Here is a 27,297-nt window from a genome sequence, read left to right on the forward strand (position 1 = left end):
CACGCGCACCCTTGAGTTCGAGGAACTAACGGTACGTTTTAAATTAATTTTTGTGGTATCTGTTAGTGTGTGTTATATTACTTGAAATGTTGTATATTGTTTTATTAGTTGACTGAAGAGGGGCGAAATGCCCGAAACGAGTGAAATAAAATCTCGTCTCAACTAATAGAAGTGGAAAAGTGCCAAGTGTTTAATAAATAACACGGTCTTGTGTTTGATGCTCAACATATAAGAAAACACGGTTTCAAGAATACGTAAATTATAAAATTTATAAAGTAAATTCTAAATGAAGTTCAACTACAAACTATTTACAAACAAAAGGATTTTTTATTTTCATAAGAGAGTAATGTGTCTTTTGTAAAAAGTAATACATTATTATAATTTGTAGTATATAAATTTTTAAAATATCTTATTACTTATTATTCTGAAATTTTATAAACTATAAATTGTTAATGTTATAGATATGATTCTGAAGTTAAATATTGCAAGTAGGAGAAAAAAAAATTAATCCGGCCCCACATCAAGAGTTGCTGTGGAAAGGGCCATAAAGTATGAGAGAGCACAAAACAGGTCAAGTGAAAGGAGTGGTCTGATGGAATGCATAAGAACTAAGTGTCATATAAGAAATAGCATACTTCTACATGCCATTCAAAAATAAAGACTCTTTTTAAGCTCATTTTAATATCTTTTGTGACTTTGTGTTACTCACTACAGTGTTAATAGTAGAAGACGTTTATTGTGTTAATATCATATCTATATTCCATCTCGTGAAGTCCCATAATTTATCTGTTTTGCCATTATTATAACATAAATAATAAAAATATATAATAAAAATCAATTATTTTCTTGAACTTACTATTAGTTATTCAATAAAGTTTATACTTTAGTGTAGAAATTTTTAAAATCAAATCATGAATATATCATTTAATCAACTATAATATTCACAAAAAGCCTAAAATATAAATTTAAAAAATATAAGAATTCAAACAATAATTTAAAACTTCTAAATTGTTTTTAAATATATAGTTTATATTATTTTTATATATATTTACTGCTACTAAACTGAAACAGATTCTATATTTAAAACAGTAAATGACTAATGATTCAAGTGAAGACAAGATTTCAGTTTGAACATGAACAGTGACTATCACTGTTCATGTTCAAACTGAAATCTTGTCTTGACTTGAATCATTAGTCATTTACTGTTTTAAAAATAGAATGTTCTGTTTTTAAATAAAATTTACCTTTTTATTTATTATTTAGAAATATATTTGGTTGATTATCATCAATAAACAAATATATTACACTTCACTTAAATACATTGCACTTCATATAAAAATGATAATGTTGATTTTTATATCAGCATATTTCAATCAGTTATCGAGTTTTGAATGAAAAAAGAAAATAATAAAATATATTTTATCAAATCTTTTTAATAAAAAATGATATATAAATATCTAAATTTTTTTCTTTTTCCACTAAAATAAGCAATTTCTATATTACCAGTGGCGTCCGTGAAAGCTGTGGAAGCACTGCTTCCCTGGTATTTTCTAATATATAAATACATATTGTGCGATTATTTTCATATTTTAATGTACTTTGAATTAATTAAAATTAATATATTATTATAACCACATTATATATCTTATTACAAATTTCTATACTACATGTGAAAAACAATAATAAGATTGCTATTGTATATTTGAATATAAATTCGTATATGCATATTCCCAATGAAAGCACCGTACAAGTTCATTCACGTCATCACATTTTGAAATAAAATTATAGTAGCTTGCTGTAATCAGAAGTATTTGTTATTTTATATTTTAATTTTATAGTTTAAATTATCCATTTATATACAATGATAACTTACAAAAAGTTAAATTAAAATTTTATTTAAAAATTTATTAATTAAAAAACAATATTATTATTTTATTTTTTATAAGATTCCTTAGAATATTAAACATTGTTATAATTTGATAAAATATAACATGTAGAAGAACAGAGAAATAGCAGTAAACTCTGCTTACAGTGTGATTTCCATATTACAAAATCTTATATATTCTGTATTTCCCAAAAACAATTCATTATACTGTATTTATCATTCATATATTATTATATGATCATATATATCACATCATATATATTTGTAGAATAAAAATAAATGGAATCATACTTTTAATATTAATTGTATTATATAAACATACACAAATGACAAATGTGTAGTGTGTACTTCTATACATCTTTGTTTATAAAGTCTTGTATAATTTGAAAAATATGTTTAATATCTCTTAAAAAAATTACTTAAAAATGAAATGCTAAAATAATTTCTTTTTACTTAATAAACTTTTGAATGTACATGTTGATAATTTATAAATTAATTTAGAACAATAAATAAATGATTAAAACTGTAAAATCATAAAAAACAAATACATAAAACTGCAATAACTTTCTATAATCATATTTCATAATATGATAAATGTTTAAAAATTTTTAAAATAAACTCTGTATGACTAATTTTGATTTCAAAATATGTGAATGAACTTGTTGAAATGCGCATTTTATACAGATTCTTCCTAATCAAGAGTCACTTGTGAGTTTTGATTAAGAAGAATCTTTGTGATTTCATGTTATCTAAATCATATAATTTAAAATCACAATTTCAGAAAAAATTTTAAATTCATCAACTATTAGTAACAAGTCATGAAACCGATATTTACACACATAGAGGTACGATATGTATCATATCAAAAATGATATTATTTGGAAAAACAAATTTATAGATAGTAATTTCCCAAATCACTTAGTCCTGTCTCATGCATTTAGCAGTACGTTTAAAATGTATTAATTCCAAAGTTCTTTTACATATTAGAAAATAAACAGACGTAACAAGAAATTCATTAAATTTGTACATCATAGTATCAGATTCCCACATTATATAATTAAAAGTACAAAAGCACAAAATATTAATTGCATATAAATATAAATCACACTAAAAAATGAATTTCACAAATCATCAGTAATGGCTTCATAGTTTATGTAAATATGTGTGTAATTTCTTTTGTTAACTTCAGAACATTACCAAGTTAAATGCAATATGTTTTTTTTATAATGTAACTTGGAAATAGCTGAGGAAATCCTATTCTGTTAACATATTCCACTTGTATATTTTTTTATTATATTTAGTAACAGATAACACTAAACATTACATTTTGTTTCAAATGGTCTTTAAATGAAAGAAACTGCTAGGAAATAACTTAAATTCTCTGTAAACCTAACTTACAACCCTCCTTAATTTACTATTATTAAACATGATGTTAAATTAAAGATTGTGATTATATAACTAATTTTTACATTTTTTGTATAAAGTTTATGAGTTTTTATAGGATAATTTGTTGGTGTAAAGCTTAAGAAGTAAAAATGAACCTTTACTGTATAAAATGCATGTTGCTTATCAGTAAAATTTGTGTATAATTCTGAAATAGTGTCTAAATACAGAAGAACACTTCTTACCTATGACGTAGATCAAACCTAAAGTAAATTGCAAGTTCTAACTGGAAACTAAACGGAAAAATAACATCATTTTGACTGTGAACAATAGACATTGGTTCATTCGGTTTGTTATTTCAGGAATTTACCAATCGGATCATATATAATAACTGCCTTCTCGATCACTTACTGGGTCCCTTTAAAATCGACACCTATCTGTCCGAACTGTTCAATTTGTGATAATTATTGTTATTTTTTATACATTGAGGTGTGTAACGTTATGATTCGATGTAAGTTTTGAACGATATGATCTTCGAAAGTTGGCGTTCTTTCTTTTCGCTAATGTATACAATTTGTCGCCATTCTTCTTACGCTAACCGGTGATCACGTGATTACGGACTCGATGCCAATCGGCCTCTTTCGGATAATGAAAATAAAACTTTATGTATGTATTGTTTTTTATAATTGTCAAATAAATTACTTATATCATTTAAAAACTGTTGCTTTAATTAATGTTATTCCGAATATTTTTGGTTTAAAAGAATACACCATGTTTAAATAAAAAAAGACCTTTCATTGTATAATTATATATCGGTAAATATCATATTGGTATGTATCCCATACGTTGTACGAAATGATTAATTATGCATACTGTTATCTATTAACCTACAACAATATTACTGTTAATATAACACTATTATTGTGAATAATAATAATAATAATAATAATAAATGTATCCCTACGGTTTTTTTTTATAACTCTTTCCGCCCTTTTTTTTTTATAACTCTTTCCGCCCTGTGGGCACTAAGAGGGCCTCTTTTAGAAGGCCCATTATGGGTTTGGCCAAGCCCACAATGGGGCAACCGGGTGGTGAGAGACGGGGCCCGACATATCCGAACGGACCACCCCCCGAAAAATTCTTGGGAATTATTCGACCCGTTCGGATTCAATCCCGGGTCCCCCAGAGCGGTAGGCTGCCACCTTGACCGCTCGGCCATCCGGCCGTCAATATCCCTACGGGTTGTAACGTTAATTTCATCTGTAAACTTTAAACTGTTGTCACCAGACAATTACCCATGTGTTTGCCAGATTTTTACTAGAACGCTGTACTTTTGTCAATTACGTGTCAATTTCATTTTGCACTATTGTCACCCGACACACACCCATGTTTGTATCTTATAAATCTGAAAGGCGCTCCTCTGTCTTCAAAGGTATGTAAAGAAGTTTTTTTGTGTGTCTGTAAAGATCATCTACATCCGTTTTTTGTAAATTACTAAATTCTTTGTTATTTTTAATACTTCTGTAGCATTACACTGAAGATGGGCTTAAACGCTAAATAGAACTGAAATGCATTTGTAATCTATATATATAATCGAGACGAGTTGATGATGATGATGATGATGATGATGATGATGATGATGATAATAACTCTCCCGGGGTCACCACCTGGTCGTGGTGGGAGAGCCCAGTAATTTTACTGATCCATAGGGCAATGCAGGCTGGAGCACAAGCTCCTGGTAGGGACACCCATGCCAGTAAGGTCTATGGGGAGAAATGAAGCTAAGAGTGACCACACACCCACATTCTGTGGAGATATGTATCATGGTAGTAACCAGATCTAAATGTGATACCGGCTCGGACGTTGCCCGGGTTAACAAGGTCCGCGTTCGTGGGTTAGGCAGAGGCTCACGTTTGAAAAATAGGCCACAGTCTCCCTTGGTTACCGGTGGCGAAAGCAGCACCGGCCCAAGCATGGCTACTGCAATGCCCTCAACAGATGTGAGGAACCAACCCAGCTTTGGTGTTTCTGTGGCAATGCATCCACAGACCACAAAGGCTGGAAAACCACGCCAACGGATGAAATGCACAGTAGAAATGAACGAGTTTATCATCCGTACTTATTACACGATCACAAAACTTGAAACAAACATGACAGCATACAGACAACAACTACACCATAAATGCACACAACAATATCCTCACCTCACTGTCACGAACAAAGGGTTGTTGATCAAAAAAGAACAATTATACACAACAACCTTATTCCACAAACAACACTTGAACTTATCAAACAACAGGTGGCTGATCAAATACATCAACAGACAGAAACATCTAACATTAATGAAGATCATGTAACCTGTCAGGATAATCCAGCAACAAGCATTGATAATAACACACATACAACAATTACCACTAATGATACTACAGACACTTCCTCGTCCATCACTGATAACATAGACATGGATTTAGTTAATACGCTCTCACTTATATTTCAGGAAACACTCACTAAATATACAGGCACAGATCCCACACAACGACCACGAATACCAAAAATCAACACGTCAAAGGAAGTAGGAAAAACACTAAATTATGTAAACACTCACTTACTACCACACTACATTCATTCAATTTCTACACTCTCAGACATTCATACATTAGTTTATGCTGGGGCAGTCACAGTAGTGACACACCATGGACTAAAAGTACAGTCACAGACAAATACACAGAAAACACAATACTATCACAAGCCTGCCTGGCAGAGAAGAATAGAAATACAAATAAATGACATTAGACAGCAATTAGGCAGGCTGACACAATACACTAGAAACAACATAACACCCAAATTAAGGAAACAGCTCAAAAACATTTTCAAGAAAATAAAAACACACACAAAACATGAACGTCACAACACACACATTACAGAATACATTGATACACTAAAACAAAACTTGCTGCCAAAGCATGTAAACTCAAACGATACAAAACATGTACACTACGAAAACAACAAAATAAATTATTTACAAACAATGAGAAACTCTTTTACAGACAAATTAATAACAAAGCAAACACTGATACACAGCACAGTGGCACACCGACAGAAGAAGAACTCACAACATATTGGTCTTCTCTTTGGTCCAGTGCTGTCACGCACAATGCTGAAGCAGCTGGATCGAGGAGGGAAACAAAAACTTACACAACATAACAACTATGCCCTGTCTATCTTGAGGAAACCGTGTTTTGTATTTTCGTTTCTTTTCTTTTCTTTCGAAGACACAATGTAGTGACGTAAACTTAAACACTGGGCGAATTTTTCATCCTTTTTATTCGGTCGGCCAACCGAATAAAAAGGATGAAAAATTCGCCCAGTGTTTAAGTTTACGTCACTACATTGTGTCTTCGAAAGAAAAGAAAAGGAACTATGCCATGTGTTGAAATAAGCATACATGATTTCCAATACACTGTTAACAGAGCACACAACTGGAAGACACCTGGTGTAGACAACATTCACAATTTCTGGTACAAAAAGTTTACATCACTGCACCAGGAACTAGCTAAACATCTAACACACATCATCATCAATCCACAAGACATGCCAAATTTTCTTACTCAGGGCATCACCTACATGAAACCTAAAAACAACAATACCACAGACCCCACACAATACAGACCAATTACATGTCTTCCAACACTCTACAAATTATTGACATCCTGTATTGCAAAGAAAATATACAAACATGTTGAAGAACACGACATTCTAACAGAACAACAAAAAGGTTGCCGTAGAAACCACAGGGGATGCAAAGAACAGTTACTCATAGATTCAGTCATTCTACGGCAAGCACACAAACAACACAGAAACATACACATGGCATATATAGACTACAGAAAAGCATTCGACAGTGTTCCACACAGTTGGCTGCTACATATCCTACACATGTACAAAATACATCCATCACTCATTGCATTCTTTCAAAACACTATGCAGCACTGGAGAACAACACTACATCTCAGGGCCCATAACACTTCCATACAAACAAACCAAATTTTTATTAGGCGAGGAATTTTTCAAGGAGATTCCTTGAGTCCTCTCTGGTTCTGCCTAGCCCTGAATCCATTATCCAACATGTTAAACAACACGCAATATGGTTACAATATCAGACACGAAAAAACAACACAGTATACACTGTCACATCTCATGTACATGGATGACATAAAACTTTATGCATCCACACAAAAACAACTTCATCAACTCCTACAAATCACACATTCATACACCAAGGACATACAAATGGAATTTGGCCTAGATAAATGCAAAACACTTCACATAGAAAAAGGAATCCTGAAGAAAGAAGATTTTGCGCTTGGAAATGGTGACGTTATTGAATCCATGGAAGAGGGTGAGTTCTACAAGTATTTAGGATTCCAACAGGCCAAACTAACAGAACATACACAAATAAAGCAAAGATTAATTAAAGAATACCAAAGTAGGTTAAATGCTATTCTCAGAACACAGTTAAATGCAAAACACACAGTCAAAGCAATAAACACATATGTCATTCCAGTACTCACATATTCTTTTGGAGTTATACATTGGACTCACACAGATCTTGAGCAACTCCAAAGGAAAACAAGAACTACACTTACTAAGCATAAACATCATCATCCTAAATCTGCTATAGAAAGACTAACCCTTCCACGTAAAGATGGCGGACGTGGCCTGATTGACATAGTTAACCTTCACTACAAACAAATACAGTCACTGCGAGAGTTTTTCTACAAAAAACAAGAAACATCACAATTACATAAAGCAGTAACTCTAGCAGACTCGAATAACACACCATTAAACTTACACTCACATCATATGGACACAGCACAACATATAAAAAGCATAGACACCATTAAGCAATCGTGCGCTCGAAAGGTACTCCGTGGCAGGCATCCTTATGATCTGGCCCAGGATTTTGTTGACAAAACTGCGTCAAACAGCTGGTTAGCTCGGGGATTCCTCTTTGGGGAGACGGAAGGATTCCTTATTGCCATACAGGATCAGGTCATAAATACTAAAAACTACAGAAAACACATACTCAAAGATGCAACACTCACAAATGACACGTGCAGAAAATGTCACATCATGCCAGAAACTATACAACACATCACCTCTGGTTGCAAGCTCTTGGCACAGACAGATTATTTACACAGACATAATCAAGTAGCAAATATAATACACCAAGAGCTTGCAAAGAAACACAAATTAGTAGACATCCACGAACCATACTACAAATACATTCCACAGACAGTATTGGAAAACAACACGCACAAAATGTACTACGACAGAGCCATAATCATAGATAAAACAATTTACCACGACAAACCAGACATCACACTCATTGACAAACACAATAAAATTACATACATTATAGACATATCCATTCCAAACACTCACAATGTACAAAACACATGCACTGAAAAATTTAGCAAGTACACAGAACTCGCCCAGGAAATAAGGCATCTGTGGAGGATGGATAGGGTGTTTATTGTACCTGTTGTTCTCTCTTCTACAGGTGTCATACCACACACACTACACAAAAGCCTGGGCACATTAGAATTGAATAGAAACACATACATCACACTACAGAAGGCCACTATATTGAATACATGTCATATTGTGAGAAAATTCCTGAATACAGACAGACACACACTGATACACTTCTTTAATTTCTGTTTTGGTTACTATGCCTTGACTTTGGTTCGGCATAGTACACAGCCACCGGTGTTAACCGAATATATCTCACGTAACACAACAATAATAATAATAATAATCAGTGCAGAGCCCAAACGGTTAGGAGTTGAAAGTTGAAATTTGGTACACAGTTAGGTTTCGTCACGAGGACGCACACTGAAAAGGGATTTTTCGAAATTCCTCCCCACGGGGGAGAGGAACACGATTAAGTCTTAACACTTCCATTGTTGATGGAAGTGTGAAGTAACAATGGAAGAGTCAACAATGGAAGCGTTAAGAATGGAAGAGTCAACAATGGAAGTGTTACGTAACAATGGAAATGTTAAGAGTTCAAACGGTTAAAAGTTGAAAGTTGAAATTTGTTACACAGTTAGGGTACGTCACGAGGACGCACATTAAAAAGGGATTTTTCGAAATTCCTCCCCACGGGGGAGAGGGACAGGATTACGTCTTAACACTTTTATCAACAATGGAAGTGTTAAGTAACAATGGAAGTGTCAACAATGGAAGTGTTACGTAACAATGGAGAACAAGAGAAAGCGACGTGCAAGATTTACCGGCGCTGGAGAAAAAAACAAAGAAAGAAAAAGAGTAATATGTTAGAACATATTCAATTTTCAAATTTAAACACATTAGTTCGGTTTTTCTCGACCTTTCTTTAGAACATTCGATGAAAATTGAACAATATAATGAGAACACGTCGTGAAAATCGAACAATATTAGAACATTCGATTTTCAAATTCGACCTTTCTTTAGAAATACTTAGTTTGTTGATGAAATTACTCTTTTTCTTTTGTGACTATAAAGTAATAATCTTAATTATCGCTATCGTTACTTTTGCCCGAGCAACGCCGGGCCTACCTGCTAGTTTCCAATAATGGAGTACCTAACCTGATAGCTGTGAGGAAATCTACCGGATTTATTTATTCGGATTAAAGAGACATTCATTCACATTACGTATATACAGCTACCACATCTGACATTGAGAAGAATACAGAATTTCCGTTACCTGATTGAACCTACACTGTAATTAGCGACTACAGTCAGAGTCTATATATTTTAATAAGTGCTCTGTTTTTTTTAACATTAAAGTATATAGACTCTGACTGTAGTCGCTAATTACAATGTAGGTTCAATTAGGTTACGGAAATTCTGTATTTTGGTCCTTAATTAAGGTGCCAATAGCTCTAATGCTACGAAAGTGGCGTAATAAATATTTCTGTCTCTTCGAGCGCTACAATCGCTTCGAGGCATAAGTTTGGCTGGAGCATTGGGAGAGTCAGCTGTAAACATTCGAAATTCTTTAAATATATGAAATTTTCTCGTTTTTAATTCGGATATTGCTTTTGTCTTTTATTAAAGGACTGTATATAAATACTATTTTATTCAATAATTCGGTTTTGAACATTATTTATTCGTAAATGTCGTTAATATTTACATTTCTATTAACTTCCATTTTCACGATTTTAGACTTTAAACTGATTACACTGTTTGTTTTTTTGCTTACAATTTGTGTTCGTTTTTAAATATTTTTGGGAGTTTTCGTTAAGGGTAAGAAAGAATAGTCAAAAAATTTATATTAAGCATTTATATGCATTATTAATATGAAATGCCTTCGGGATTCCCGAGAACTCTGAATCAGGAAGAAAAGGGGTCAATGAGAATTAAATACATTTAATTATAAAAATGTATAGAAATGTTAAACCATGTGTTAAGATAGGATAAATTTAAAGTGTTACAAGAAAGGGGATTTAGGATGACTTTGGAGTTTATCAAGGTTAAGCCCATATTTTTACTTTTTTATTTATTAATTAGATAAATTATTGTAGTTTGCAATGAGAATGAAACTATGATATATGTTATTCACAATTTGTATTGTGTTTATTAATGAGATAAAGAGAAATTAAAGTTGAGCGAAAAAATTAGTGAGAGGGATTAAACGTCAGTTGATTAAGAGAGGGATTCTTGGATTTCAAATATAACTTGTTAGAGGAAATTTCAACTATTTAGACAACATATTCAACATATTTACAGGCACATAATAACTTAGAGAGGCAATTAAAGGATGATGAGTTGGAGGTTGTCAAATAAAATAGGTAAATATAGGATGAAAAAAGTTCAGACAGTATTATTAGATATTGACAGTGATAGTGATTGTAAGTTTGCTGGCCTGGCGGAGATTGGGGACTTAAAATCCCACTTCTCGGACACCAGTGTAAGTTAGCCGACTTCTAGGGGGATCGTTAATCCCGCGACAGGATGGTCTAGGGTCGTTCGCGTGTGGGTGTGGGGGAGTGACACAGACGACAAGTGTCTCACAAAAAGTCGTTTATTTAGACGTAAAGGAACTTACACCTAGTACAGACTTCTTCTCGAACGATAAAAAATTCGAAGTCTCAATCACGCCGGCGTTTTCCTGACGTCTTCTACTGTAGGCCCCGGGGCAGCAACAGGTGGAGATGTTCGCCTCCGGTCACTGGTGGTCTGTCTTTAGTGGCACTAATTAGCAGATCGGCACGATGCACGAAAAATAAATTGTCTTTGTGCGCGTATTAGCCGTAAGCGGATTCACAGTTCTGTCCGGCCTTTCCGCGCATAGAAGGAAAAAGACCTCTTGTCTCTCTAGCTTGGCGATTATCTCAATCTTCCTTTTTCGTATTGTTCATGTTGATTGGCTCCACGCCCCCTCTTTCCCGCTTCTCAATTGGTCCCTCGCTTGTCTCTAAGCGAAAAACGACCCATGTTCGAGTCACGAGAAAGAGCCGTTTCGACGAATCTACTTGACACCGTCCGTTACTTCTGGATGGGAACAATTGATGGAACTTTGAACCCTGCGCTCATATTTTCCCCATTGTTGTCTGGTCTGAGATATTTTTGAAATTTAATGATTCGATTCGATTCGATGTTCCTTTTCATTATTAACCTTTCCCTTTTTCCAAATTTTAATGATCTAATATTTCGTATACGAGCGACTTGTCAAAGGTCCATCTCTACTGGCGGACATTCGTCTACCACCTTTAATTATTACAATCATCGCGTTTTATTTTACATTAGGTCCTTTTTGGCCTTTCGACATTTTTTCCTTTTTTGGCGTCGCGGTTTCAAATGACTAACGCGTCTAATTCGATCTTTGATCGGTTTTTGTCGTCTTTAACAATGGACGATTTTCTACATTCGTCTTAACAATTTTCTAATATAAATGATTAATGTTAACCCGTTTTTGGGACTTTACATGATTAATGATAGCACAGAGTCTAAAAAAAGACATGCTAGTGATGTTTTAGGCCTACATAAACAAAGGACTGGTGTAGTAGGCCATCAATAAACCTTCATTCATATTCTACATTTGATAGTGCAGAATATTATATTATATAAATTAGCAGGTAAACCCGGCGTTTCCCGGGCAAAAAGTAAGAACAAACATTAAAATTAACTAATTTCGTAGTTATAACCCTTCTATTGCATTATATTATAGAATTTGATTTATATAACTACAAAGGTTACCCGTTTTCACCGGATGCAAGAATTAGGTCCCCCTCTTCTTAGGCTAATTAGAAAATTTTTAGATGGGTCTAAAAGATATGTTCGCTTTCCCAGAAAAACGCAAAAAACCGCATCTAAAATCCGAAGCCGAGTTCTTCAAAGTAATCCTTAAATCAAAAATATAATTATTTTCGATTTATCCACATCCTCATCTGTAATTTCAAAATATTATTAAATTTTTTATAAATCAAATATATTTCTTCTTTCTTTATACATGATATAAAATTTAAAAATGTAATTATGAATAGATTTTTTTGACAGAACAGTAGAAAAACGTTACAAAACTGCTTGTAAACGGTAAAATCAGAGTCGATAGATATACTGGTCCTTGAGATGTACTGTCAGATAAATGATAGCTGGCGTTACAGTCGCATTACGGCGAGAAGTTTATAGTGTCTATGCAGGAGCGCGAAGGATTCGGTTGGCCTTACACATGGCCCTGGTAGAATGCCCGCCATGGATAAACAATTTCAACGATAAACATTGAAAATAAATATATAAATAAACGAGCAATTATTTATTGTGACATCATCACAATGCCGGGCTGCAATTTTTAATCATATTTTTAATTTATTTAATTTAAAATACAGTAGACCCCTATAACACGGTAGATACGTTCCGTGTTGTACGAGTCACTTAAATTCATGAGCCAATCACAACCCGGCACGTGTGCAGTTAGGGACTACGGCTGTTTGAAAGGTTTTCTTCCATAAAGTTAACTGATTCTTGACTATTTTGACTCAACATTTCCATAATAAGTATATTTTTTGGGAATAATCCATATAAACTATGCTATGAACAAAAAATTGCAGATTACTTACCGAGTGTGCACCGTTCGACGACGCAATTGCTTAAGCTTGATTTCGTCGCGGAGCGGCTCATCGAACGGCGGGTGCATTTCCTGATAAGTTATTTTTCTGCGAAAAATTCGCTGAACTTTGGAGACATCATTAATGTAAATATAATTTTTATGACCGTTAAATAATAAATGCTTTTTAGTAGGTCCGCTGCTCGTTTAAACTCAAAGGTTTGTGCAATGTCCGCTATTGGTCCAGATTCGATCAATCCTGTCGTGACACGAGTCGGCGATGACGTTTGTCCGTGTTATACGAGTCTCTTCTAGCGTGTTATACGAACATGATCGCAATTTTTTCGCCGTGTTATAGGGGGGTCTCCTGTATATGCTCTTCACCTCAAATTAGTAGTCGCTTGCCTCTATAGATCATACCTTTCCTTTAACCTTCTCGTCATTTTCTACATTATCACAGTAGCGTTAACACAATTATAGCCGACCTCAAATGAAATGAGATTTGGGAATAAAATAAAACTATAAATTTTTTAAAAATATTTTTATTAAAACAAAAACAATTATAAAAATACAAACGAAGAAACAACTTTATTGCGGAAGTTTCCAAGACATTTACATACAAATAAATTACGCTATAAAGTTTCGTAACAATTCTTACATATATAATTTGTATACACATCGAAATATTTATCTATCTTAGGAAACGTAAAAAGCCAGCGACAAGTTGATTAACTTTCCCGACATTTAAAATTTTGGTGGTGCCATCTGTCATTATATTTTATTAAAAATTTTCTAATGGCAACAATCCCCGTAATAAACAAACTCCTACAAAATTTCAGAAATTATCGAAAGAAAACACAGAAGTTGTTAAGCTTCAAACAGGGTGTACAAAATCGTGCTCCCCACCAGTGGCGTTACAGATGAACGAATTTGCGCATTCGACATCATGTCGTAAATTGTCGAATATTTGATGGTCCATCCATTATTTTTTTGATTGCTTCATTTCATGCACAGAAAACATTTGTCCAAACATCAGCAAAGAATTTTGATAGATCGAATAACATTTTGAGCGATGTCAATTTTTATATTAAGTGATCGAGTTAAGCCTAACACACGACTACATCACATTAAAAATTAAAACTCCAGGTAATTGACTTCTCGGGATGTAAATTTCACCGTTATAAATAACATCCAGAATCATTTTCAGATCAGAATATTTTGTATCGGTTAGGACGATAACCGGATATTGATTGGGATTATCTATAAAAATACTATTGAAGATTGGACTACTCGCTCTCAGTATCAATTTGTGCGCTTTCGTTTTTTGTCCTTCGCAGTATAGACTGACGTCCATCAAATTTTCCTCAGTCAATAACCGCTTGAAACTAGATACCAGATCTCCCTTGTGATTGGGCCATTCAAAATAAAACTGCCGACTTTCCACATTTAGTATTTTTAACCTAAAAACATTATTTTAAAATATCCTTGAAATCATTACCTCAAACGAATTAGAAATTTAAAATTTAAAAAAATTGTAGAAAATATTATTTTATATTCTCCATTTAAAAATTAGATTAAAAATAATTACAGTAGAGCGTCGATAAGTGGAACGTCGGTAAGTGGAATGGCCGGAAAGTGGAACGATTTTCAGTCGGACTGTGTCGTACTGAATCGAATGTTTTTGATACTAAATTTACTTCTAAAGTATAATTTTCATGTTTTTTATATTCTTTAATATATTTATTTTGTTTGTACAAAATGCAGAAATAATTTTTAACGATACGATAGCCTCGATGATTATTATAAAAATTTTCGTTAGGCTTAAAATCGACGAAAATTCAACACGAAGCGACACGCAACGGAGAAAAATTCAACAGGAAGCGATACGTAACGGAGAAAAATTTGAACATCGGACAGGTTAATGTATTTTTTCGTACAAAGTCGGAAACTGGAACAAATCATTAACTGGAAGGACCCCAGTCCCCAATTGGTTCCACCTATCGACGCTCTACTGTATAATTAAAATGTGGCTTACCAAAATTCTGTTTAATTTAAAACAAGAAGACCAATAAGATAGCTCACACTCCGATGAAAGATTGCAACGAAACTGAGAATGTAGGGAAATTTATAGATGGTCTCGTTTACTGATTGGTGGTAAACGGTGAATTCTAATACTCTGATTGGACAATCAATGCCATTGGATAGTTTGAATGTTTTTAAAACATCAGACGACGCTTCAAACGGAAAATGCGTAACGGTTATCGGCACCCGTAACGAATTTAATATTCAATTTATAACAGTTATAAAATAACCGTCTCGATGCTTTTAAATTCTAGTTTATCTTCTCCATTCAGTCAAATATAATTTGAACAATCATCGAAAATTTATTTGTTTTATTAATTAAAAGCAATAAATCAGTAGCAATAACTAAAGGAATATTTTGTAGACAAATATAAAGTCTGAAATAAAAGACACTTATTTAAAAAAATTTTAAATAGAGAAAGATATCTTTTTATAATCGCTGATTTTTCAAAAATTAAAATAACATGCCAATTTATCCTGTTAAAATATCTATTCAGCCGAACAATTAATTAAATTCATGTAATCGATTTCCAACTAAATTCTTCACTCGTATCGCTAACGTCAGCCATATTATCTGTGAAATACGAACAAGAAGGCTGAACGTATTGCTATTCAACCAATCATTGAAAACATGGTTAATTAAAATACAAAAACGTTAAATATATGTAAAGATATATATAGATTTAACGTTTTTTATTTGCAAGTTTCATTCCTTTAATTACTGCCATCGACGATTAAATAATTTTGAAATGCATCATTGTTTCTTACGAATTTAAAGTTTTAAAGGGAACTATTTCTCGCCTAATGTTCGAATAAACGGACTATACTTCAAATGCTTGTATGACGAGGAGACCGAAAAGGGAACTGTCGGGATAGAATCGTCTGGTCGTACGATTTCCTTGTTTCTTTTTATTTTATTTCTAATTAGTCGACGCTGCAGAAGTCGGTTGGAAAACGACCAGTAGTTTTGAATCCACGATCGCTGATTGGCCGCGGATCATTGGACCACGGCCGGACCTCCGAAAGAGCTAAGAAGCGCTGATTGGTCAATCAATCCTCTCAAGGTTGAGTTTTGGCGGGAAAGGAGGTTGGTCAAACGAACTCGTCGGAGAAGGTTGTTTTCGTCTCGCTAATTTCTTTAACGAATGCCGGAAGGAATATACATCTATCTACATCTCAGGAATACGTCGCAAGGTGTCTTTTCGACGGACCTGTTCAGGATTAATAGACTATTTGAACTCTAATATTTTAACGTTGTATTTGTCAACGTTTGTAATCATCATTAGTTTGTAAACTTTAATTGACGTTATAAAGTCCTTGAAGTTTCATGGTAAACTTAACTGCGACTACCAACGAATATACTGTACAAATCCAGACACTAAAGCTATTTAAAATAAACAAGCAATTAGTGTCGATGTTTTAAAAACATCATTACTATCGATAGTCTAATTTTTTATCGTACTTTTCATATGAAAATAATGTTTATTTTTTATCATCGTGTTTTAAAATTAGTTTTAAAAATTTATAATATTAAAATAACCTTCGAGTAAAGTGCTATCTATTCTTTCTAAGTTTGACCGTTAGCCGTTTTGTTGTTGGTACTGTCAAGGAAAACAATATTTCTGTTATCTTTAAATTGTAGAATGTCCATCAAAAAATTAATATTTGGGAGTATTTCCAAATTGATATGGAAGTCAAACAACTTGAAAAATGTATTTTATGTAAAAAAAAATGTACAAAACGCCAGGAAATTGAAGAGATCGTATAGAATGTCCACATTCTGTTGAATCTAGAAAAGTTTTTATTAGCAATAATTACGATTCGGCTTCAACATCTAAAGTTCGAGATTTAGAAAACTCATCGTCGAAGTGACCACTGACACGACAAGAGTAACTCGTTATTTCACCAGGGATCGAGATGTTTTCGATATCAATAGTAAAAGGGCAACTAATATAAATAAAATATTAGCAATATTCATTGCATGTGATTCACCATGGTCTTCTATTCTTTAAGATGAGGGAATCGTGCAATTTATACACGAATTGGAACCAAGGTATAAATTACTCTTATCAAAATACAGTATATATTTACGCGTGCAGTAACCATAAATGTAAAATAAAATACAAAATAATATTTAGTCTGTAATTACTTATTTTGACAATCACAAGATATGAAAAATAATAAAATTTCGAAAGTATTACTTTTAACTTTTTTTTCATAATAACATATTTAGTTATGTTATTATGTATATAACACAGTGATGATCAAAAATATAATCAGATCAATCATATCTTATTAATATATCAAAAATAATACACTCAAACCTGTTTTTGTGCGGTCTTTTTTGTGCGATTTTTTATATGTGCAATGTGTTTTGTGCAATTATTTTTGTGCAGTATACCAATTTGATTGAAATTCATATACCGCACACAAAAAATCACACAAAACAAATCGCACAAATAAAAAATCGCACAAAAAAAGACCGCACAAAAACAGGTTTGAGTGTATAAATACCACATATGTGCATTTATTTATAGAGTAATAAGTAAGTATTTTATATTTTACTCGGTATTTTCATTCTTAACCTCTTAACAGTGGAACAGTCAGATGTGGCGCTACCACTTAGTTGTGGAGAAGCGTGGGAAATTTTTTAAGAATTTTCCCACGCGTTTTTTCGTTTCCGTTTAGAAAAAAAAATTGTAAACAGTTACGTCTAGTAAAGAAAAAATCGTTCTTTATTGTCACATAATTTTTTTATATGTGAATTTTTTTCGCAGTAATTTTTTGTTAAATTTTTTTTTCAAATTTATATTAAATTCTTTTTTGATTTTCCATCCGATACGATTTTTTCAAAAGTTTTGAATTTATTTTCAATTTTATATAATTTTTTAAAGTTTTAGGCATTTAAGTCATGACGATTTTTTCCAACCTGCGAATCAAATTCAAGAAAATGTAATTGACAGTTAACGAATTTCATCCACAACAATAGATGACGTAAAGGTTGTTACGTTTACAACTACGAGGCCTGGCGACCTTTCCACCCAGACTGAAATATGGGTGAAGGTCGTCTCGTGTTCTACTTTCTGTAGAAGTGACATAATCATTACAAATAAAAGAAAATTTCAGTATATCCTTTATTTAAAATTTAAAAATTTGTTGTTCAAATTTACACCGAAATATTAAAGCGGATTAAAATATTAGCATTTTGTAAATAAACTTAATTTACATATAATAAATTTAAATAAACTAATCTTTAGAAAACAACAAAACAATAAAAAAAATGTAGAAATATTTTTATATTCATCTTCACATTTATAACATATGTTATCGTCATTGACCGATATTTAATTTTAAAAACAATTTTCACGATTGGCATGCATCAGAAAAAAAACGCATAACTTCCCTAAAACGCTTCACTCTGAAAAAGCTGACAGTTTTATGTCAGAAATCAAATGTGTGACCTACTTTCTCTAACATAGTAAAACAAAGTAAGTTACAGTACAACAATACACATAAACAGAAATAAATTAGTAGTCCAATAATACATACTTTCATTTATATCCATGTTATATCCAAAGGTCAGTTCTCGCAAATTGTCAAAAATAAATTATTTTCAACTTTTCTTTCTGTAAAGTAGCATATTCTGAAAAACAAGTTCTAAATTCAGAGTAAAATTTCCACCTTTTATCCGTTGAAAACAACGCAAAATGTTGGGATCCATGTAATAAAAATTTATCGCAGTGAACTTCGAAAAAACGAGAAACACAGAAACACCAAACCGCACTCTACAAAAATCTGCCGCCAACTGATTCATATAGGATGTCCTGTGAAAAATTTCAGCACATGACAAAAAGCTTTTGAATAAATGCTAAAAGTTTTAAAAACTTCTTTTATGAAACCCGATGAATTTAATTAATACACAATAACTATATCTGTTTAATAAAGATTAATAATTTTCCATTATAATTATGCAAATTAGATATAAAAAATTCTCCCACGAACCATGGATGACTCTTACATCACCTGGATTAAAGTTTTTATGCAAAATACTAAAAATTTTATATAATTATTTTACTAATCCAGTCAAATTTAAATAATATAAAATGTCTAGATCTGTTTAAAAAAGATTATTAATGTACTATCACTAATATGCAAATTAGATATGACAAAGATCAATGTGGGAAAATTCCCGCCAAGATAAAAATAGCTTTCGATCACGTGATCACCAAGAAATATGAAGAAATATGTCTACAGTTTAATATTTGTGTACATATTAATAAATTTTAACTAATATCATCGTTTAAAATTTAATGTTTCTGTAAAAATTAGTAAATTGTAACAAATTTGATCAAAGACAACAGAATAATTTTCAGCTTATAAAAACTCTACAATAAATGATTATTTCTTCGAAAGACGTCGATATGCACGAATAAATAATAAATATGTAATAATGCTTTTATCCAGTTTAAGTGAATATTGTAAAAATTAAGCTATTTAATTTGTTTGGCCTTTATAATTTAGTTTCCGAATATTTTACTGTGAAATTCCATTTAGTAAACAGAAACAAAGACAAGCTATCAATTATAAACAGGACAATAGAATAATTTTTACGTAAATTGGGTGTAAATACAGAAAAGATGAATTATATTAAAGATGGGACAAACAAGCTTATATCCTTAGAACAGAGCTTATAATTCGTTGTCATTTTCATCCTGTTCCTATTTGGCTGTAATCGCTGCTACTGGCACTCTATGTTATTCTATGTCGTTGGTCTCGAGTCTTTCATTCAGCAAGAACCTAATAGAATAGTAACGAAAAAGAAACTTAAAACGGTTACGACAACAGCGTTCATTGTGGTGAAAGTTCAAAGGTTGTGTTATGTAAAAGATTTGCCGGCCATTTTAAAGTATAAGAAGACATTCGGTATTCTGGAATTTATGACGTCATTTATGGTCTTAACAGCTTTGTAGGGGCTTAGGTGTAATTTTTTTTTTATAAATAATTTATTGAAAAAATCAAAAATGTTCGAAAAATTACCCCTATTTGATAACTACAAAGCAGACAAATCCCTATATCGATTTTTGTTACTGTAGTCACTTAGATCATAAATGATTATACTGTGTAAATGCAAGAATATCGAACAGATTTCTCACCCCTTGAAGTAGATCGTCTTCGTAACTCGACATTCGAACTCTGTCTAAACCGATCTTTGTCCACCATTCATAACAAGTTTTATTTTTCTTTGTTGTTCGTCTGTCCATGTTGTTTTTTGATGAATTAATAATCAATTAATGTACAGCACGAATATTTACGTTTTGTCGTAATATTTCTCACTTCACTTAACTTGTCCAATCCGCTTGCTATTTAAAATTCAATTAAAATGATATTTTTATAGTTGCAAAGATAAGTAATATATTTACAGTATATATACGCCGTATTTTAATTATATACGCTACGTATACTATCTCTGATAGAACAATATGTACTCATATTAGAGATATGAATATTAAAAAAGCTCTTCTTTTTGTGACCCCTATGTAAACCACCTGTACTTGAATATCTTAAACATTGATAAGTTAGTAGTGGGTTTGCCTCTCACCAACAGGTTAGCTGCATAAAGTTTTCCACGTTTTGTTCACGTTAATAACCTGAAATTCATTTATAATATCTTTTTCCTTTATTTTAAAATTTTTATGTAGTGGTTTGGTTTAGTTTGGTTTGAAGAGCTAGATCAACACGACAAATGGCCTATCTGCCAAGGGAGAATGTCTCTCGGGAGGAGTTTTTATGGCAAATTAGTCCGTTTAGGTGTTAGACACGTGAAGAAAAACCAGGACTGCGGAGTCGACTCCTGATAATTTTAGTAGGCCGACTCCGACTCCCAACTTTGGCAAAATTAAATACCAAGTATGGGAGACAGAGGCGCTCATGGGAGATTACCCTACTCTGAACTCTAAAACGAGCCCCGGGCATTTATCCAAATACTTTTATAGTTAGTATTTTTAATATTTAATTTACATTAATATTTATTTGTATAAAAAAGTTAATTTTTAACAAATAAGAGGAAAAAGGGGCAGCGATAAAATTCTACATCTACATATCTTTATTCTACAGCTTTCTGACTTCGATTTCACCTTTCCAGAAAAGTTAGTCCAACTAAACGTGTACGATCTAGCTATCTCAGCAGCCCCTTGTTCAGAAAAGAAAAATATATAAATAGCAGCCACTCTGATTAATTAGTCTGGCTCATTCAGAAAAATAGAATAATTATTTAGAGCGGGGAAAGGATTATGGCTTAACCTGAAGAACGGCTTCTACTGTACTATTTTAGATACGATTTTTTGTGTTTAACTACGTTTAGTTTTCATTGAGTACTTAGGCGTATTAAATTGATAACATTTCAAACATTGTTATAAATATTTTTATATATTTCGATTTTTAAACCAAATGTTCGAACCGTTTTAAATTCGAATTTGTTATTTCATATTGGTTCGATTGTAGAACGATTGTAAATGTTCCAGAAAATTGATCAAATTGAAAACAGTTCGTTCGATTCTCGGCAATTCTCATCATTCTCAGCGGTAGGTGTTATAATACAATTACTATGGTTGTTTTTGAAATACTGAATATAAATGGTGTTTGCTTGAATAATCCGCGCGGGCGAAGTCGCGTGTAACAGCTAATATAAAATAAATTTTCTATCATTTAAATAAAAAAAGCTAAATTAAATTTAAAATGCCGGATTCGGAGTCGGAGTTGACACATTTTTCCCGACTCCGACTCCATAGTTCTGAGAAAAACTAGAAAAGTCCACATAGCTAGTCCATTGGTAAAGAGCGACCAACTACAGATGGGTGTAGGCACAAGAGTACTTTTGAATATGGATATCGCGTTTCTGTGTTCGATGCTCGCTCTTCATCCAAATAATCTAGTACTTCTTGCAATCGTAAACATTTTACAAACTTGTCTATAACCTGGCACAAAGCTGCACCACTCGAATTATTCGACAATACAAGCTTTTGACGTTTAATTTTAATCTAAAAAGCAAAAATAACGACAAGTTTTTGTGATCTTGAAATAATTCGATGCAAAATCAAACAAAAGTGTTTATTAGACAACGAAAAGTATTTACAGAGACAATTTCTATTTTTTAAATATTATTATTCTGGTTGCATTTAATCATTCATCAAACTATCTTTATATAATTATGATTAACTTAGAAGTTCTCAAATTCATGCAAGGCCAGAACTGTGGAAAGAACATCTTCCTGAAACATTCTTAAATTGATTAAAATTCCATTCTTTTGCAGATGCACTATGCACGCGTTTCTTCTTCTTAATGCGCCATCTCCTGTCGAAGGTAGGCGATCCATATAGCTAACGTCGTCCTCGATGTAGCAGCTCGGAATATCTCCATAGATGTTCTCCCGAACCACCTTGTGATGTCTTTCAACCAATGATTCTTTGGCCTCCCAACAGACCTTTTTCCTTGTATTTTTCCCTCTAATATTAGTCTAAGTATTCGATATTTCTCTACACTCATTATATGACCAATGTATTGTGTTTTCTTGATCTTGATGGTCAGCAGGAGTTCTTTTTGTTTGTTCATGCGGTTCAGGACTTCAACATTAGTAATCTTTGCATTCATGATATTCGAAGTATTCGTCTGTACAAATACATTTCGAGAGCTTCAATTCTCTTCTCAGTTTGGGGGTCTAGAGTCCAACTTTCGCATCCATACAGCAAGACAGAGAAGATGTAGCACCTTAACGTTCGATCCTCAGACATAAACTCAATGCACGCGTTTAATTCAATGTAATTCGAATGAATCCACGTTGTTTGTTTGTTGAAAATTTATTCTCTCGAACTCTCCGAACGCTTCTTAATCATAGACGTTCAGAATCAGGATCCGTAATCTGGAAACGACAAACAATGCTTAACAACGTTTATTTAAAATTTGTATATTCCTAAAAATAATTCCACTTACCATTTCATAATGTGTATCCTTTAATGTTTCAGAGACCTTTCGTTTTCTTTGTGTTTCCGTGTTCTTCCGCCTTCATCGGATAGTCAACGGATTTAGTTAACAAAATAAACAATGGACACAATTATAAAAAGTCGATATTCGGGAAGACACAATTAGAAATTAAAATTAGAAGAATCTCAATCAAAATAAAGTCAAAGTTTGAGGAGACGCAATTGGGAGTCAAAATTGGTGAAGTCACGATCGAGTTAAAATCAATAATCGAGACGTCACAGTCTGGATGTGGTTTTGAGATCAAAATCGAGATAACGTCAAAATTAAGGAGGTCACAATCGAGTTAAAGTGCCATAATCGAGTTAAAGTCAAAATCGAGATAAAGACAAATTTGCGGAAGCCACAGTCGAAAAGTCGAAATAATTAGAAATTTCTTCTAAAATCTGTGAAAATAAAATGAAAATAATCAATATTTTAATCTGAAATATTCAATTATTTAAATAATTTTTAAATCAACAAGTTTATTTCCTTCTAAAAACAATTATATACGAATCAAACGAAAATTATTCAGTGCATAATTGTTAATTCGCTACTGTTGTGTCATTGATTATGATTCAAATATATTATTATTAATTTGATTACTTTAGAATCTTCACGTACACATTCACACAAATTTTCTGAATATTTTAATCTCTATTCTTATTTACGTTGTTGTTTTCTATGTTACGAGACTAGTACACTCCAAGGAATATATTTTTGTCGATACTTGGACAAGAATATACATATACTGTATATATAATTCTAATGCTTTAAAAGCCTACTCTAGTCTGTCTATATGTAAAATCTCAATCGTATGAAGAACATGATGTATCTCCACGTTAACACACGTTTTCTGTTCTCCTGTTACCTGGCCATTGTGTGTTAGTGGTACATCGGGGACAGAAATGGTATTTAATTTATAAGTTGAGAGTGGAAAATCTCCTAAGTGCTGAGTATAGAATACAAAAATATTCCGATTAAACACTTACCCGAGACGAACTCGGACAAAATCAAGCAGATAAATCTTATACTTGATTCCATGATGGAGAAAAAGAGATCCTTATTCAAACCGAACGTATTCGGTTTCTCCACTTTTCATGCTTTCCCATACTTTCTGCGCTGATCTGGAATGTGAAAAACAAGTATAGTTATTTATTGAAAACCTATATCTGAATTTGAATTAAATTATCAAAGCATATAGAGAGCGTAATACGGAGGTTCGGCTGCATTTATATTGATTGATTGCAAATATTACATTATATCAAATTGAGAATCAAAAAATGCTATATTTATTCATTCTGAATGATATTCTTTCAGCGATATTTTAAATTCAATTTTACTATTGTAAAAGCTTTGTAATTATTGGGCTGCAATTTGAAAAAATTGTACCACAAATTTCCACTATTAAAAATTGCAGGCCGACATTGTGACGATGTCACAATAAATAATTGCTCATTATTATTACTTTCATTTGTAGCTTATCTTTTCATTGGATTAGTAATAAAACTAGTTTGGTAAATCTCGATGTAGCGCCAAAAATATAGGAAAATTACGCTATTCTCATAAAAATTACGAAGTTTTCAAGCTCAAATCTCTGCGTATATCTTAATACTGTGTATAATTGTGTTGCTATTTGAGGTACTTCGGTTCAGCATCACACTGGATTCAGTGAGAACTGTAAAGGCGAACGAATGACCGAGCTAAATCGAACTTTGTTTGTACTGACATATACAGAAAGTTACCTCTTGACTGGTTTCCATACTGCCTTGAAGAAAGATCCGGCTTTTTTCAATGCCTTTCTATCTCTAATAGTACATCCAATAGTATATCCAATAGCATATCCAATATTATATCCAAAACTATTTTCCGTACTATCCTCTTGCTTTCTGGAGTCTTTATTCCTTTCGATCTTGCTTGGAGGAAACCTACCATTATTATTTAATCCACAATCCTTCTTATCTTCATCCAATCGCTCACTAAAAGTGGAAAGAACGAATTTACAATGCAATAAATATTTGTAAAAGTAATAGAGAAATTATAATACATTACTTGGAAAACATTTTATCTAACTTTTCGCGAAATTTTCTATGAAATAAGCAAATTATCGCTTAGAAATTCGCGTTATTAAAGTTATTACTATTTTGTAGACGTGTTGGGCCTCTCCTAATTCGAATTTAGAATTCATTACTTTATGTAATTCTTATCTCTGAGATTTTTTCGGTTTAGTGCCAATCTCAGAGGAGAACAGTGGTGCTCTATCGAACTTTGATTACGTATAATAGGAGGTATGTGTCGCATAACGATGGACTCAATAACATCACGACCGAGGTCTATAGTTTTTAATGGAGCCAAAGAATACGTTGTCGCCTGTACCTTTTCTACGTGTAGATAGGTATAGATATATACAGTGGGGTAGCGCAGTGGGGGCGGAAAAATTTCACAATAAGTAATAATAATATCTTGTAAAAATTTGAACTATTTCATTTCATATTTTTGTCGCACCTACGATTCAGACCGATTGAAATAAGCATGAAATTTTTCATCACTTATTCTTTAGAATTACTGTATATTTTAGTCTTTTAAATTGAGATACCTAAATAAGGGGGCGGCTGACACCCACGCTACGCCACTGGATAGATATATAAATAATTATCATCATTGTGTTACACATATGGAGTGACTATTTATTCATCGCCTAAACAAGGAGAGTTTTGAAGAATGAGAGGAAAATGTGTATAAAAATGACTAAATTTAGTTTTAACAATCCAGCAACGAGTCGCTTAACTTTCCTTGTAACGTTTAGTGACTCCATCTGTTATGATATTTTATTAAAAAACTTTTTATATTTTTAACTATTATAAAATGGTAAAAAGCTTAATTTTGAGGGTAGGGATGGGTTTGATAAATGATTTGTAAATGCTAACAAAGAGTAAAATCGTCATTAGGTCCGACTCTACTCGACATAAGACGCATGACCCCTTTTATCTCCCCACCCCTCGACCTTTAACAACCAAAATTTAATAGCATCCATTTTCCTAATACACAATTTAAATTAAATTTAATTAATTTAAATTATCATTTGCACCGAGCAATTTCTTTTTAAAGCCATTAATTTTTCGAATGAATTTCTTATTTGCACAAATAACAATAAAATGTGAAAAATCTCTTACCCCAAAGGTGAAGGCAAGGGTCGATAATCGCCAGAATCAAAAAACATTTTTCAATCACTCGAAATCGCACTCTTCGCAACAAAAGAGCAAAACAATCAACGGGTCAATTGTTGAGTTTCTTTGTTACGCGTTAATTCAAGAAGATAAAAAATTTTAATGATTAATTTTTGGTGTTTTTTTACTTTTGAATCTGTCCCTGTGTAATAATGATTAAAGAGTGATGATCGTGGCAGTAAATGTCTCGGCTCACCTCTCTGAAGGAGTCAGGATCAAATCCGGGCGAGCAAGTCTCCAAGAATTTTTTATGAAAGCTCTGTCCCAGATACATTGAGCCCCGTCCCTCACCATTGTGGGTATGGTGTAACCCACAATGAACAGGATTGAAGACCTTTAAGAGTTGCCTACCAGTGGCCGAGTGGAAAAACCATTGAACATTTGTAGTTTTTCGTGAATTTGCGCCTAGCCAACGGGCTGACAATGTACAATTTTCCGGGTTTTCTTCATGTTTGTAACACCTAAATAGGGGTCAGTTTTCCATTAAAAGTTCACCCGAGAGGCATTCTTCTTCACGTGTCGTATTGCCATATACAACTAATGTAATCCCTTTTAACGTTTGCATGGCAAAAAGAGTAATATTATTAATGACAATAGCTACATCTGAACCGGCA

General features: G+C 32.6%; 2 protein-coding genes across 2 annotated transcripts in view; both read right to left on the minus strand.

Moving 5' to 3' along the window:
- Window positions 1–3,637, minus strand: part of LOC136972350 (E3 ubiquitin-protein ligase Mdm2-like) — a 47,008-nt gene extending 43,371 nt beyond the window's left edge. Inside the window, exon 1 of the mRNA XM_067266918.1 lies at window positions 3,514–3,637. The gene's annotated coding sequence lies outside the window, so the exon portion shown is untranslated. The remainder of the gene's footprint in view (window positions 1–3,513) is intronic.
- A 20,706-nt stretch (window positions 3,638–24,343) lies between these two features.
- Window positions 24,344–26,803, minus strand: LOC136972354 (uncharacterized). The gene is made up of 3 exons (XM_067266922.1): window positions 26,630–26,803; window positions 25,202–25,435; window positions 24,344–24,583 (listed from the first exon to the last, which is right to left on the minus strand). Exons 1-3 carry the CDS (start codon window positions 26,674–26,676, stop codon window positions 24,520–24,522), a joined length of 345 nt encoding a protein of 114 aa, XP_067123023.1. The 5' UTR covers window positions 26,677–26,803; the 3' UTR covers window positions 24,344–24,519.
- Between the last annotated feature and the right edge of the window lie 494 nt (window positions 26,804–27,297).

This window comes from Centruroides vittatus, unplaced genomic scaffold (assembly GCF_030686945.1).
Source record: "Centruroides vittatus isolate TY-2023 unplaced genomic scaffold, ASM3068694v2 contig_290, whole genome shotgun sequence".
Taxonomy (NCBI): Eukaryota; Metazoa; Arthropoda; class Arachnida; order Scorpiones; family Buthidae; genus Centruroides; species Centruroides vittatus.

Bases quoted from the DNA above. Each gene is read 5' to 3' on its own strand.
- LOC136972354 (XM_067266922.1), bottom strand. From the start codon at position 26,676: ATGTTTTTTGATTCTGGCGATTATCGACCCTTGCCTTCACCTTTGGG. The intron at 25,436-26,629 runs GTAAGAGATTTT...TTCCACTTTTAG, and splicing joins CCCTTGCCTTCACCTTTGGG to TGAGCGATTGGATGAAGATA. The intron at 24,584-25,201 runs GTAACTTTCTGT...TTCACATTCCAG, and splicing joins GTATGGAAACCAGTCAAGAG to ATCAGCGCAGAAAGTATGGG.